The sequence below is a fragment of the Oncorhynchus kisutch genome, linkage group LG1 (assembly GCF_002021735.2).
Source record: "Oncorhynchus kisutch isolate 150728-3 linkage group LG1, Okis_V2, whole genome shotgun sequence".
Lineage (NCBI taxonomy): Eukaryota > Metazoa > Chordata > Actinopteri > Salmoniformes > Salmonidae > Oncorhynchus > Oncorhynchus kisutch.
In genome coordinates this window covers 9746141-9760637 of record NC_034174.2, presented here as the reverse complement: position 1 = coordinate 9760637, position 14497 = coordinate 9746141, and the positions used below count along the sequence as shown (strand labels likewise).

The 14497-nt window shown below is 47.2% G+C and overlaps 1 protein-coding gene across 4 annotated transcripts in view; it reads right to left on the bottom strand.

The window, feature by feature from the left end:
* Positions 1 to 3923: 3923 nt before the first annotated feature.
* The window catches only part of arhgap9 (Rho GTPase activating protein 9), a 62096-nt gene continuing 51522 nt past the window's right edge, over positions 3924 to 14497 (bottom strand). For 2 of the 4 annotated variants that reach the window (XM_031825121.1, XM_031825082.1), the window contains exons 18-23: positions 12742 to 12840; positions 10194 to 10271; positions 9117 to 9170; positions 8233 to 8364; positions 6459 to 6564; positions 3924 to 5044 (exon numbers count right to left, since the gene is read on the bottom strand). In XM_031825121.1, the coding sequence (XP_031680981.1) occupies positions 4852 to 5044; positions 6459 to 6564; positions 8233 to 8364; positions 9117 to 9170; positions 10194 to 10271; positions 12742 to 12840 (662 nt within the window). In that variant the 3' untranslated portion in view covers positions 3924 to 4851. The remainder of the gene's footprint in view (positions 5045 to 6458; positions 6565 to 8232; positions 8365 to 9116; positions 9171 to 10193; positions 10272 to 12741; positions 12841 to 14497) is intronic. The other 2 variants (XM_031825194.1, XM_031825162.1) reach the window with 1 other exon arrangement.

The following is a 14497-nucleotide window of genomic DNA, read 5'->3' as shown; positions in this document are numbered from 1 at the left end:
TACTAGCCAGCTACCACCCAGTACTCTACCCTGAACCTTAGTCACTGTTACTAGCCAGCTACCACCCGGTACTCTACCCTGAACCTTAGTCACTGTTACTAGCCAGCTACCACCCGGTACTCTACCCTGAACCTTAGTCACTGTTACTAGCCAGCTACCACCCGGTACTCTACCCTGAACCTTAGTCACTGTTACTAGCCAGCTACCACCCAGTACTCTACCCTGAACCTTAGTCACTGTTACTAGCCAGCTACCACCCAGTACTCTACCCTGAACCTTAGTCACGGTTACTAGCCAGCTACCACCCAGTACTCTACCCTGAACCTTAGTCACTGTTACTAGCCAGCTACCACCCAGTACTCTACCCTGAACCTTAGTCACTGTTACTAGCCGGCTACCACCCGGTACTCTACCCTGAACCTTAGTCAATGTTACTAGCCAGCTACCACCCGGTACTCTACCCTGAACCTTAGTCACTGTTACTAGTCGACTACCACCCGGTACTCTACCCTGAACCTTAGTCACTGTCACTAGTCGACTACCACCCGGTACTCTACCCTGAACCTTAGTCACTGTCACTAGCCAGCTACCACCCGGTACTCTACCCTGAACCTTAGTCACTTTTACTAGCCAACTACCACCCGGTTACTCAACCCTGCACCTTAGTCACTGTTACTAGCCAACTACCACCCGGTTACTCAACCCTGCACCTTAGTCACTGTTACTAGCCGGCTACCACCCGGTTACTCAACCCTGCACCTTAGTCACTGTTACTAGCCAACTACCACCCGGTTACTCAACCCTGCACCTTAGTCACTGTTACTAGCCGGCTACCACCCGGTTACTCAACCCTGCACCTTAGTCACTGTTACTAGCCAACTACCACCTGGTTACTCAACCCTGCACCTTAGTCACTGTTACTAGCCGGCTACCACCCGGTTACTCAACCCTGAACCTTAGTCACTGTTACTAGTCGACTACCACCAGGTACTCTACCCTGAACCTTAGTCACTGTTACTAGCCGACTACCACCAGGTACTCTACCCTGAACCTTAGTCACTGTTACTAGCCGACTACCACCAGGTACTCTACCCTGAACCTTAGTCACTGTTACTAGCCGGCCTCCACCCAGAACCCAAATCCTGAATCTTAGTCACTGTTACTAGCCGACTACCACCCGGTTACTCAACCCTGCACCTTAGTCACTGTTACTAGCCGGCTACCACCCGGTTACTCAACCCTGAACCTTAGTCACTGTTACTAGTCGACTACCACCAGGTACTCTACCCTGAACCTTAGTCACTGTTACTAGCCGACTACCACCAGGTACTCTACCCTGAACCTTAGTCACTGTTACTAGCCGGCTACCACCTGGTTACTCAACCCTGCACCTTAGAGTCTGCTGCCCTATATACATAGACATGGAACACTGGTCACTTTATTAATGTTTACATAATGTTTTACCCACTTTATATGTGTACTGTATTCTAGTCAAGACTCTTCCTATATAACTACTGCTGTACACACCTTTTCTATTCATATTTTGAAACAACAGTAGTAGGCTTGATTTCCAATAACGATGAGACAGCCTACATGGAGGAGGTGAGGGTTCTGGGAGTGAGGTGTCAGGAAAATAACCTCTGACTCAACGTCAACAAAACAAAGGAGATGATCGCGGACTTCAGGAAACAGTAGAGGGAACATCCCCCTATCCACATCAACGGGACAGCAGTGGAGAAGGTGGAAAGTTTTAAGTTCCTCGGCGTACATATCACCGACAAACTGAAATGGTCCACCCACACAGACAGTGTGGTGAAGAAGGTGCAACAGGCCTACTTCAACCTCAGGGGGCTGAAGAAATTTGGCTTGTCACCTAAAACCCTCACAAACCTTTACAGATGCATCCTGTTGGGCTGTATCACCACCTGGTACGGCAACTGCACCGCACTCAACCGCAGGACTCTCTAGAGGGTGGTGTGGTCTGCACAACACATCACCAGGGGCAAACTACCTGCCCTCCAGGACACCTACACCACCCGATGTCACAGGAAGACCAAAAAGATCATCAAGGACAACAACCACACGAGCCACTGCCTGTTCAACCCACTATCATCCAGATGGAGAGGTCAGTACAGGTGCATCAAAGCTGGGACTGAGAGACTGAAAAACAGCTTCTATCTCAAGGCCATCAGACTGTTAAACAGCCACCACTAACATAGAGAGGCTGCCGCCAACATACATACTTGAAATCATTGGCCACTTTAATAAATGGATCACTAGTCACTTTAATAATGTTTACATATATCGCATTACTAATCTCATATGTATATACTATACATTTTTCTATACTATCTTAGTCTATGCTGCTCTGACATTGCTCGTCCATAAATGTATATATTCTTAATTCCATTCCTTTACTTAGATTTGTGTGTATTGGGTATATGTTGTGAAATTCTTAGATATTACTGCACTGTCGGAACTAGAAGCATAAGCATTTCGCTACACTCGCATTAACATCTGCTAAACTCTCTCTGTTCATCATATATGCATAGTCACTTTAACCATATCTACATGTACATACTACCTCAATCAGCCTGACTAATCGGTGTCTGTATGTAGGCTCTCTACTGTATGTAGCCTCACTACTGTATATAGCATGTCTTTTTACTGTTGTTTTATTTCTTAACTTACCTATTGTTCAACTAATACCTTTTTTGCACTATTGGTTAGAGCCTGTAAGTAAGCATTTCACTGTAAGGTCTACACCTGTTGTAGTCAGCGTACGTGACAAATAAACTTTGATTTGATAAACACGTGTCTGTGACCAGTAAAATTGTATTGTATTTTATACTGTCTATACTGTCTATACACACACCATCTTATAAAACTACTGCTGTACACACCTTTTTATATGAATCTACTGTCCATACACACTATTATATACATATACTGTATAGATACACTTTACAAAACATTAAGAACACCTGCTCTTTCCATGACATACACTGACTGGCCAGGTGAATCAACATGAAAACTATGATCCCTTATTGGTCACTTGTTAAATCCACTTCAATCAGCGTAGATGAAGGGGAGGAGATGGGTTAAAGAAGGATTTTTAACCCTTGAGTCAGTTGAGACATGTATTGTGTCTGTGTGCCATTCAGAGGGTGAATGGGTAAGATAAAACATTGAAGTGTCTTTAAACGGGGTATGGTAGTAGGTGCCAGACACACCGGTTAGTGTCAAGAACTGCAACGCTGCTGGGTTTTTCACGCTCAACAGTTTCCCGTGTGTATCAAGAATGTTCCACCACCCAAAGGGCTGTCAGTCAACTTGATACAACTGTAGGAAGCATTGGAGTCAACATGGGCCAGCAACCCTGTGGAACGCTTTCAACACCTTGTAGAGTCCATGTCCTGACAAATTGAGGCTGTTCTGGTGGGGGGCAACTCAATATCAGGGAAGGTCTCCTTAATGTTTTGTACAGTGTGTTTATGCATTCTAAAAAAAGACAACCAAGGACGATCTGTCCCAGATTATATTGATTTACAATCATGCTGTTCTGAAAGGGGGGGGGGGGGGGGTGCAACTCAATATTAGGAAGGTGTTCTTAATGTTTTGTACAGTCAATGAACAGTATATTTATATTCCGGACTCGGACATTGCTCGTTCTGATATTTCTTCATTTACATTTTTTAGGGGAGATTTGTGTGTATTGTTAGGTATACTGCACGGTTGGAGCTAGAAACAGAAGCATTTCGCTACATCTGAGATAACATCTGCATAATATGTGTACAAAACCAATACAATTAGACTTGAGGTACATAAATATAGGCATTCCATTGCTCTGTCATTATAACCGAACTAAGGTCGTTTTAAAGTCTGGATTCATTCTCCAGTCACGACACAAAGTCTGACAAGGATCACGTTTGAAAAACTTCGCAATAACTTTATTGTAGACAGTTCATAGACAGTGGCACAATGATAAAACAGCTTGTTGTTGCCGTTGTGTTTTTGGCGGAGGCGAGTTGGGCTGTAGTTGCTACTACACTACAACAGGAGATAAGGAAACATACTGTACATTATCCATATGGGTTTTTCCTCCTGTTCCCGGGTCTTTCTCCGTGGGATGAGGTGAGTTAAGCTGGTGTTGATACCAGGGGGTGTAATGCAGTTGACCCACCTATGTTTTTACCACTAGTTGATACTACAGGGAGTAAGTAAGAAGAACGCGAGGAGAAGCTGGTGTCCCTTTCACAGCTTGTCTGGTTCTGTCGGTTCTGGTCTCTGTGTTTGGCTCTGGTTGGGTTTGGGTGTTGGAGGATACAGTACCAGAGGGGTTGGGTCCAAAGATGGTTCAGGTCACTGAGTTGGGTTCAGGCTGGTTGGGATGGGGCTGGGTGGGCTCTAGACTGGGTCCTTGGGGCTGGGTGTGTTCTAGGTTCGGTGTTCTGTGCTGACTGGGTACTTGGGGCTGGGTGGGTTCTAGGCTTGGTGTTCTGTGCTGACTGGGTACTTGGGGCTGGGTGTGTTCTAGGTTCGGTGTTCTGTGCTGACTGGGTCCTTGGGGCTGGGTGGGTTGTAGGTTCGGTGTTCTGTGCTGACTGGGTCCTTGGGGCTGGGTGTGTTCTAGGTTCGGTGTTCTGTGCTGACTGGGTCCTTGGGGCTGGGTGTGTTCTAGGTTCGGTGTTCTGTGCTGACTGGGTCCTTGGGGCTGGGTGTGTTCTAGGTTCGGTGTTCTGTGCTGACTGGGTCCTTGGGGCTGGGTGGGTTCTAGGTTTGGTGTTCTGTGCTGACTGGGTCCTTGGGGCTGGGTGGGTTGTAGGTTCGGTTTCCTGGGCTGAATGGATGTCAGAGGGATGTAAAGTTGCTGGGTCTGAAGATACGGTCAAACTCATTGAGAATGAGCTCCACGGCCTGGTTCTGGTAGACCATGTTGATGGCCATGTTAACATTGTCCCTCTCCGGACGCATCAGGGTGGGACCGAACACTATGCCGATGTTCTGGGTCGACATCCGGTTAGAGTCAGAATGTTCCATCACCCTGGGGGAGGGAGAGAAAGAGAGATAGATTACTGCTTATACAATATGGCTACAGGGTCTTTCTAAAGCGAATTAGCCTGACTCGTTCTGTGTCATTCCAGTGACCACCAATGACACACAGCTTCATCTCAGTGGTCATGGTTGAAAATCTGCTTGTCATTTTAATTATTCTTGTTGATTCACAGGGCAGCAGGACAGTGGCTACACTGGTGCTTATTTACGGGACATTGGTGTGTGCGTGGACCATGTGTGTGTGTGTGTGTGTGTGTGTGTGTGTGTGTGTGTGTGTGTGTGTGTGTGTGTGTGTGTGTGTGTGTGTGTGTGTGTGTGTGTGTGTGTGTGTGTGTGTGTGTGTGCGTGCGCGTGTGTGTGTGTGCGTGTGTGAACACATACACAGGAATGGGTTAAAGCCACAGCATGAGGCATTCTTTTAAAAATGCCATTCCCACAGAGATCACAGGGGAGGAGGAGAGGAGGAGGAGGAAAGGGGACAGATGAGAGAGAAAGGAGATGGGCAGAATGGTAATGAGAGCGAGGTGGAGGGAGGAGGGAAGGGGAGAGGAGGTAAGGAAGAGAAGAGGAGGGAGATGGGTAGATTTATAGAGGAGAGAAGTAGATGGATTGATTTAAGGCGGGAGAGGAGAAAATGAGAAGCAGAGAGAGAGGGAGATAGAGACACAGTGACAGACAGACAGACTCATAGGAAACACACACTAACACTGACTCTTAGGTGACACACACTGGCACAAACATCAGACTCACGAACACAACACAGTATATTATTTTAGACCTGGGGACAGCAACATTTAAGTAGCAGAGCAGTACATGAAAAGTGATACTATTTTCGTTAACTTCTTCAAAATCCTAAATCCTTCACTCTTTTTAACCTCATTGTCCTCTCTCAATTTTAACCCCCAGGTACCCACAGCACTCGCTCACCAATACTTCTTCACAATTTTCGTTCACATGCTGGATGACAACTGCTTGGAATGAGGGTACTCCTCCCTCTAGTGGTCATTCGTATTACATACTGCATATTATTCTTCTCAGACAGTAAAAGCTGATTCTTAAACAACTGATGTACAACTGAAGGACATTCAGAACAATTGAAAGATGGTGAAATGGAATTAGATTGGGGTTAGATGGGTCAGGTTTTTGAGGGTACACTGGGTATTGTGACAGAGGGTTTTTTGAGGGTACACTGGGTATTGAGACAGAGGGTGTTTGAGGGTACACTGGGTATTGTGACAGAGGGTTTTTGAGGGTACACTGGGTATTGAGACAGAGGGTGTTTGAGGGTACACTGGGTATTGTGACAGAGGGTTTTTTGAGGGTACACTGGGTAATGAGGGTTTTTGAGGGTACACTGGGTATTGAAACAGAGATTTAACCCTTGGAGGTGTGGTGTCTCGTACCGTTTGAGATGGCTGAACATGAACCTCATGGTGTCTTGGTTGGGAGGAGGCATGCTCAGTACCAGAGACTTCAGACGGTCCACTTTATCCAGGTAGTCTGACATCTCTGGAACACACACACACACACACACACACACACACACACACACACACACACACACACACACACACACACACACACACACACACACACACACACACACACACACACACAGTAGGATACTCTCGTTACACTCTAGATCAGAATCTTCTAACTCTAGACAGGTAGATAGGTAGATTTGTTTGTTTGGTAGGTAGGTAGGTAGGTGGGCAGTTAGCTAGTTCAGTAGTTAATTAGTTAGTTTGTTAGGTAGGTAGGTAGGTAGGTAGGCAGTTAGTTAGCTAGTTCGGTAGTTAATTTGTTAGTTTGTTAGGTAGGTAGGTAGGTAGGTAGGTAGGTAGGTAGGTAGGCAGGCAGGTAGTTAGCTAGTTCGGTAGTTAATTTGTTAGTTTGTTTGGTAGGTAGGTAGGTAGGTAGGCAGTTAGTTAGCTAGTTTGGTAGTTCATTTGTTTAGTTTGTTTGGTAGGTAGGTAGGTAGGTAGGTATGTAGGCAGTTAGTTAGCTAGTTTGGTAGTTCATTTGTTAGTTCGGTAGGTAGGTAGGCAGGTAGGCAGGCAGGCAGTTAGTTCGGTAGTTAATTTGTTAGTTTGTTTGGTAGGTAGGTAGGTAGGTAGGCAGTTAGTTAGCTAATTTGGTAGTTCATTTGTTAGTTTGTTAGGTAGGTAGGTAGTTAGTTAGCTAATTTTGTAGTTAATTTGTTAGTTTGTTTGGTAGGTAGGTAGGTAGGCAGGCCTGCAGTTAGTTCGGTAGTTATTTTGTTAGTTTGTTAGGTAGGTAGGTAGGTAGGTAGGTAGGCAGTTAGTTAGCTAATTTGGTAGTTAATTTGTTAGTTTGTTAGGTAGGTAGGTAGGTAGTTAGCTAATTTGGTAGTTAATTTGTTAGTTAGTTCGGTAGGTAGGTAGGTAGGTAGGTAGGCAGGCAGGCAGTTAGTTCGGTAGTTAATTTGTTAGTTTGTTTGGTAGATAGGTAGGCAGTTAGTTAGCTAGTTCGGTAGTTAATTTGTTAGTTAGTTTGGTAGGTAGGTAGGTAGGTAGGTAGGTAGGTAGGCAGTTAGTTAGCTAGTTTGGTAGTTAATTTGTTAGTTTGTTTGGTAGGTAGGTAGGTAGGTAGGCAGTTAGCTAGTTCGGTAGTTAATTTGTTCGTTTGTTTGGTAGATAGGCAGTTAGTTAGCTAGTTCAGTAGTTAACTTGTTAGTTTGTTTGGTCGGTAGGTAGGTAGGTAGATAGGCAGTTAGTTAGCTAGTTCGGTAGTTAATTTGTTAGTTTGTTTGGTAGATAGGCAGTTCGTTAGCTAGTTCGGTAGTTAACTTGTTAGTTTGTTTGGTAGATAGGCAGTTAGTTAGCTAGTTCAGTAGTTAACTTGTTAGTTTGTTTGGTCGGTAGGTAGGTAGGTAGGTAGGTAGGTAGATAGGCAGTTAGTTAGCTAGTTCGGTAGTTAATTTGTTAGTTTGTTTGGTAGATAGGCAGTTAGTTAGCTAGTTCAGTAGTTAACTTGTTAGTTTGTTTGGTAGGTAGGTAGGTAGGTAGGTAGGCAGTTAGTTAGCTAGTTCGGTAGTTAACTTGTTAGTTTGTTTGGTAGGTAGGTAGGTAGGCAGTTAGTTAGTTAGCTAGTTCGGTAGTTAACTTGTTAGTTTGTTAGGTAGGTAGGCAGGTAATAGAAAGGGTCTATACTCACTGACGGTCTCTAAGATGTCTGTGAAGAAGCCGTAAGGAACCAGGGGTTCAGGAAGCTCTCTGAAGAACAGCTTCAGGGCTCCTGTGATGACATGGATGTCCTCCCACTCACTCTGTTCCAGGTTCAACTTCTCTATTGGTGGAGGGAGAGAGGGGTGGAGGGAGGGAGGGAGGGAGGGAGGGAGGAAGAAAGAAAGAAAGAAAGAAAGAAAGAAAGAAAGAAAGAAAGAAAGGAAGGAAGGAAGGAAGGAAGGAAGGAAGGAAGGAAGGAAGGAAGGAAGGAAGGAAGGAAGGAAGGAAGGAAGGAAAGGAGGGAGGGACATGTGTGAATTTTACTGTTAAAACTCCTTCAGTACTTTGATTGACAGGTCGGCCGGCAGGCTGGCAGGCTAGTAGCTCTAGCAGAGAGAAAGTGTCTGTGAAAGTGAAGCGATAGTCAGAGGGCAGAGAGAAAGACAAACATAATACGACCCTCCTGAACAATGTTTCTCAAAGTGTCGCAGTTACATCTGTACACTCAATAACGGTGGTTCTTCAAGAGCTTGATTTAAGATCCTGTCTACTGTCCAAATTAGTATCACAAAACATTGGTCAGGTGAGCTGGGCTAAGGTGTTCCACAAAACACAAGCTACAGTACTCTGTTTAAACCACTGGGTGACACCAATGGACCGTGTAAAAGGACACATAGGACTTGAATATATAGTTTACTCAAACAGAAATATTTGATGCATAGACAACACAATAGTGACATGGAAAGTATCGAGACAAACAAACGTGTGCTTTTGCATGTATGGAGTGAGTACAGCGCACACAGGTATGCAGATAGGCATTTGGATGAAAACTGGGAGCCATTTTGGCTCGACAGTCTCCATCTGTCTGTCTACCTTGTACCAACTCCGCAGGGAACATATAACGTCCGTCTGTAGTCACCGCTCGCTCTGCAAAAAAAACAACCAACAGTCATTTAGCCTACAAGGTCAAGCAGGTCGGAATCAGGTTACTCTCCTTCAGAGTGGAATCCTAAATTATGTCCATTATAAAGCACTCTGGGCTTAAAAAAAATTAAATGTGTAGTGTAGGATGCTTTTCAGAACATAGCCCCTCCCTCTCCTCATCCCTTCCTCCTTCCTCTCTCTCTTTATACTTCCCTCTCTCCTCCCTCTCTTCATCCCTTCCTCCTTCCTCCCTCTCTTCATACCTCCCTCCTCCCTCTCTCCATCCCTTCCTCCCTCTCTTCACACCTCCTGCCCTCCTCCTTCCCTCCATCCCTTCCTCCCTCCCTCCCTCTCTTCACACCTCCTTCCCTCCTCCTTCCTCCCTCACTCCTCCCCCCCCCCTCCCTCCTTCCTCCTCCCTCTCTTTATACCTCTCTCCCTCCTCCCTCTCTTCATACCTCTCTCCTCCCTCTCTTCATCCCTCCTCCCTCTCTTCATACCTCCTACCCTCCTTCCTCTCTTTATACCTCCCTCCCTCCTCCCTCTCTTCATACCTCCCTCCCTCCTCCCTCTCTTCATACCTCTCTCCCTCCTCCCTCTCTTCATACCTCCCTTTCTTTATACCTCCCTCCTTCCTCTCTTCATACCTCCCTCCCTCCTCCCTCTCTTTATACCTTCCCTCCTCCCTCTCTTCATCCCTACCTCCCTTCTCCCTCTCTCTCTTTATCCATTCAGCCCTCCTCCCTCTCTTCATTCCTCCTCCCTCTCTTTATACCTCCCTCCCTCTCTTCCTCGCACCTCCCTCTCTTCATACCTCCCTCCCTCCTCCCTCTCTTCATTCCTCCCTCCCTCCTCCCTCTCTTCATTCCTCCCTCCCTCCTCCCTCTCTTCATTCCTCCCTCCCTCCTCCCTCTCTTCATTCCTCCCTCCCTCCTCCCGTACTCCCTCCCTCTCTTCATTCCTCCCTCCCTCTCTTCCTCCCATACTCCCTCCCTCTCTTCATTCCTCCCGTACTCCCTCCCTCACCATGGTTGACTAGGAAGCGTAGTTTCTGGATGACCGCCAGGTTCCCACTCACTCTGTAGATACCGTCTGTCTCCAGACCTGAATAACAACACACAGGTAGGACATGTAACCCCGGCAACAACACACCGGTACTACATGTAACCCTGGCAATAACACACCAGAACTCCATGTAACCCTGGCAACAACCACAGATATTTAAAACACTGTCTTAAAACCCATAGAATCCATATCAATTATAAACCAGTTCAATGTGATATAAATGTGCAGTAAAGATTATCCTGTCTTCCACAAAATATTAGTTTACCTACAGCCAAACTGTACCCACAAGGGAGTAGTACCAGAGGCTGTACTGTACCCACAGGGGAGTAGTACCAGAGGCTGTACTGTACCCACAGGGGAGTAGTACCAGAGGCTGTACTCACAGGGGAGTAGTACCAGAGGCTGTACTGTACCCACAGGGGAGTAGTACCAGAGGCTGTACTGTACCCACAGGGGAGTAGTACCAGAGGCTGTACTGTACCCACAGGGGAGTAGTACCAGAGGATGTACTGTACCCACAGGGGAGTAGTACCAGAGGATGTACTGTACCTACAGGGAGTAGTACCAGAGGCTGTACTCACAGGGGAGTAGTACCAGAGGATGTACTGTACCTACAGGGGAGTAGTACCAGAGGATGTACTGTACCTACAGGGGAGTAGTACCAGAGGCTGTACTCACAGGGGAGTAGTACCAGAGGCTGTACCCACAGGGGAGTAGTACCAGAGGCTGTACTCACAGGGGAGTAGTACCAGAGGCTGTACCTACAGGGGAGTAGTACCAGAGGCTGTACCTACAGGGGAGTAGTACCAGAGGCTGTACCTACAGGGGAGTAGTACCAGAGGCTGTACCTACAGGGGAGTAGTACCAGAGGCTGTACCTACAGGGGAGTAGTACCAGAGGCTGTACCTACAGGGGAGTAGTACCAGAGGCTGTACCTACAGGGGAGTAGTACCAGAGGCTGTACCCACAGGGGAGTAGTACCAGAGGCTGTACTGTACCCACAGGGGAGTAGTACCAGAGGATGTACCCACAGGGGAGTAGTACCAGAGGCTGTACCCACAGGGGAGTAGTACCAGAGGCTGTACTGTACTCACAGGGGAGTAGTACCAGAGGCTGTACCTACAGGGGAGTAGTACCAGAGGCTGTACCTACAGGGGAGTAGTACCAGAGGCTGTACCTACAGGGGAGTAGTACCAGAGGCTGTACCTACAGGGGAGTAGTACCAGAGGCTGTACCTACAGGGGAGTAGTACCAGAGGCTGTACCCACAGGGGAGTAGTACCAGAGGCTGTACTGTACCCACAGGGGAGTAGTACCAGAGGATGTACCCACAGGGGAGTAGTACCAGAGGCTGTACCCACAGGGGAGTAGTACCAGAGGCTGTACTGTACTCACAGGGGAGTAGTACCAGAGGCTGTACCTACAGGGGAGTAGTACCAGAGGCTGTACCCACAGGGGAGTAGTACCAGAGGCTGTACCCACAGGGGAGTAGTACCAGAGGCTGTACCCACAGGGGAGTAGTACCAGAGGCTGTACCTACAGGGGAGTAGTACCAGAGGCTGTACTCACAGGGGAGTAGTACCAGAGGCTGTACCTACAGGGGAGTAGTACCAGAGGCTGTACCTACAGGGGAGTAGTACCAGAGGCTGTACCCACAGGGGAGTAGTACCAGAGGCTGTACTGTACCCACAGGGGAGTAGTACCAGAGGATGTACCCACAGGGGAGTAGTACCAGAGGCTGTACCCACAGGGGAGTAGTACCAGAGGCTGTACTGTACTCACAGGGGAGTAGTACCAGAGGCTGTACCTACAGGGGAGTAGTACCAGAGGCTGTACCCACAGGGGAGTAGTACCAGAGGCTGTACCCACAGGGGAGTAGTACCAGAGGCTGTACCCACAGGGGAGTAGTACCAGAGGATGTACCCACAGGGGAGTAGTACCAGAGGCTGTACCCACAGGGGAGTAGTACCAGAGGCTGTACTGTACTCACAGGGGAGTAGTACCAGAGGCTGTACCTACAGGGGAGTAGTACCAGAGGCTGTACCCACAGGGGAGTAGTACCAGAGGCTGTACCCACAGGGGAGTAGTACCAGAGGCTGTACCCACAGGGGAGTAGTACCAGAGGCTGTACCTACAGGGGAGTAGTACCAGAGGCTGTACTCACAGGGGAGTAGTACCAGAGGCTGTACCTACAGGGGAGTAGTACCAGAGGCTGTACCTACAGGGGAGTAGTACCAGAGGCTGTACCTACAGGGGAGTAGTACCAGAGGCTGTACTCACAGGGGAGTAGTACCAGAGGCTGTACTCACAGGGGAGTAGTACCAGAGGCTGTACCTACAGGGGAGTAGTACCAGAGGCTGTACCTACAGGGGAGTAGTACCAGAGGCTGTACCTACAGGGGAGTAGTACCAGAGGCTGTACCTACAGGGGAGTAGTACCAGAGGCTGTACCTACAGGGGAGTAGTACCAGAGGATGTACTGTACTCATTGTTTTATGTTTATGGCTGTACCTCTCCTCTCCACAGCCTCAGTGCAGAGCCTGACGAAACGAGGCACGTTGTTCTTCTCTCTCTCACACAGCATCTCTAGATGACAGCCAAACACCTGGTCTGTAAATGACAACAACAGCAGCATGTTTTAGAAGACTACATATGATTTGGTCTAAAGAGATTTTACAGTCAACACTCACAGAACTGTGATCTGAGGTCATGAGAGACACGGACACATTCATAGATACCACACGACTTCCTTATTATTCAATGAAAACAAACACCAGAGGAATGTCGATGAACTGAATTGATGGCCAGTTCCATGGAGTTGAGCTGCCACGACTCTCAGAGGGTTGTGGCAGCTCAACTGATGGAAAGTGGTGTTGAGAGAAAAGCACGAGACATGATAAAATCCATGTACACAAACAACAAGCGTGGGGTTAAAATTGGCATAAAATACACACATTTCTTTCCACAAGGCCGTGGGATGAGACAGGGATGCAGCTTAAGCCCCACCCTCTTCAAAATATATATCAACAAACTGGCGAGGGCACTAGAACAGTCTGCAGCACCCAGCCTCACCCTACTAGAATCTGAAGTCAAATGTCTACTGTTGCTGATGATCTGGTGCTTCTGTCACCAACCAAGGAGGACCTACAGCAGCACCTAGATCTTCTGCAACGATTCTGTCAGACTTGGGCCCTGACAGCAAATCTCCGTAAGACAAAACAAAAATTGTGTTCCAAAAAAGGTCCAGTTGCCAGGACCACACGATACATACATACCTCAGCCTAAACATCAGTGCCACAGGTAACTTCCACAAAGCTGTGAACGATCTGAGAGACAAAGCAAGAAGGTCCTTCTATGGCATCAAAAATAACATAAAATTTGTCATATCAATTAGGATCTGGCTAAAAAACTTGAATCAGTTATAGAACCCATTGCCCTTAATGATTGTGAGGTCTGGGGTCCGCTCACCAACCAAGAATTCACAAAATGGGACAAACACCAAATTGAGAGACTGCATCCAGAATTCTTCAAAACTATCCTCACTGTACAACGTAAAACACCAAATAATACATGCAGAGGAGAATTAGGCCGAAACCTGCTAATTATCCAAATCCCAAACATTCCTTAACAAAGCCATCACCTACAGAGAGATGAACCTGGAGAAGAGTCCCCTAAGCAAGCTGGTCCTGGGGCTTTGTTCACAAACACAAAAAGACCCCACAGAGCACCAGGACAGCAGCACAATTAGACCCAACCAAATCATGAGAAAACAAAAAGATAATTACTTAACACATTGGAGATAATTTACAATAAAACAGAGCAAACTAGAATGCTCTTTGGTCCTAAACAGAGAGTACACAGTGGCAGAATACCTGACCACTGTGACTGGCCCTAAACAGAGAGTACACAGTGGCAGAATACCTGACCACTGTGACTGGCCCTAAACAGAGAGTACACAGCGGCAGAATACCTGACCACTGTGACTGACCCTAAACAGAGAGTACACAGTGGCAGAATACCTGACCACTGTGACTGGCCCTAAACAGAGAGTACACAGTGGCAGAATACCTGACCACTGTGACTGGCCCTAAACAGAGAGTACACAGTGGCAGAATACCTGACCACTGTGACTGGCCCTAAACAGAGAGTACACAGCGGCAGAGTACCTGACCACTGTGACTGGCCCTAAACAGAGAGTACACAGTGGCAGAATACCTGACCACTGTGACTGGCCCTAAACAGAGAGTACACAGTGGCAGAATACCTG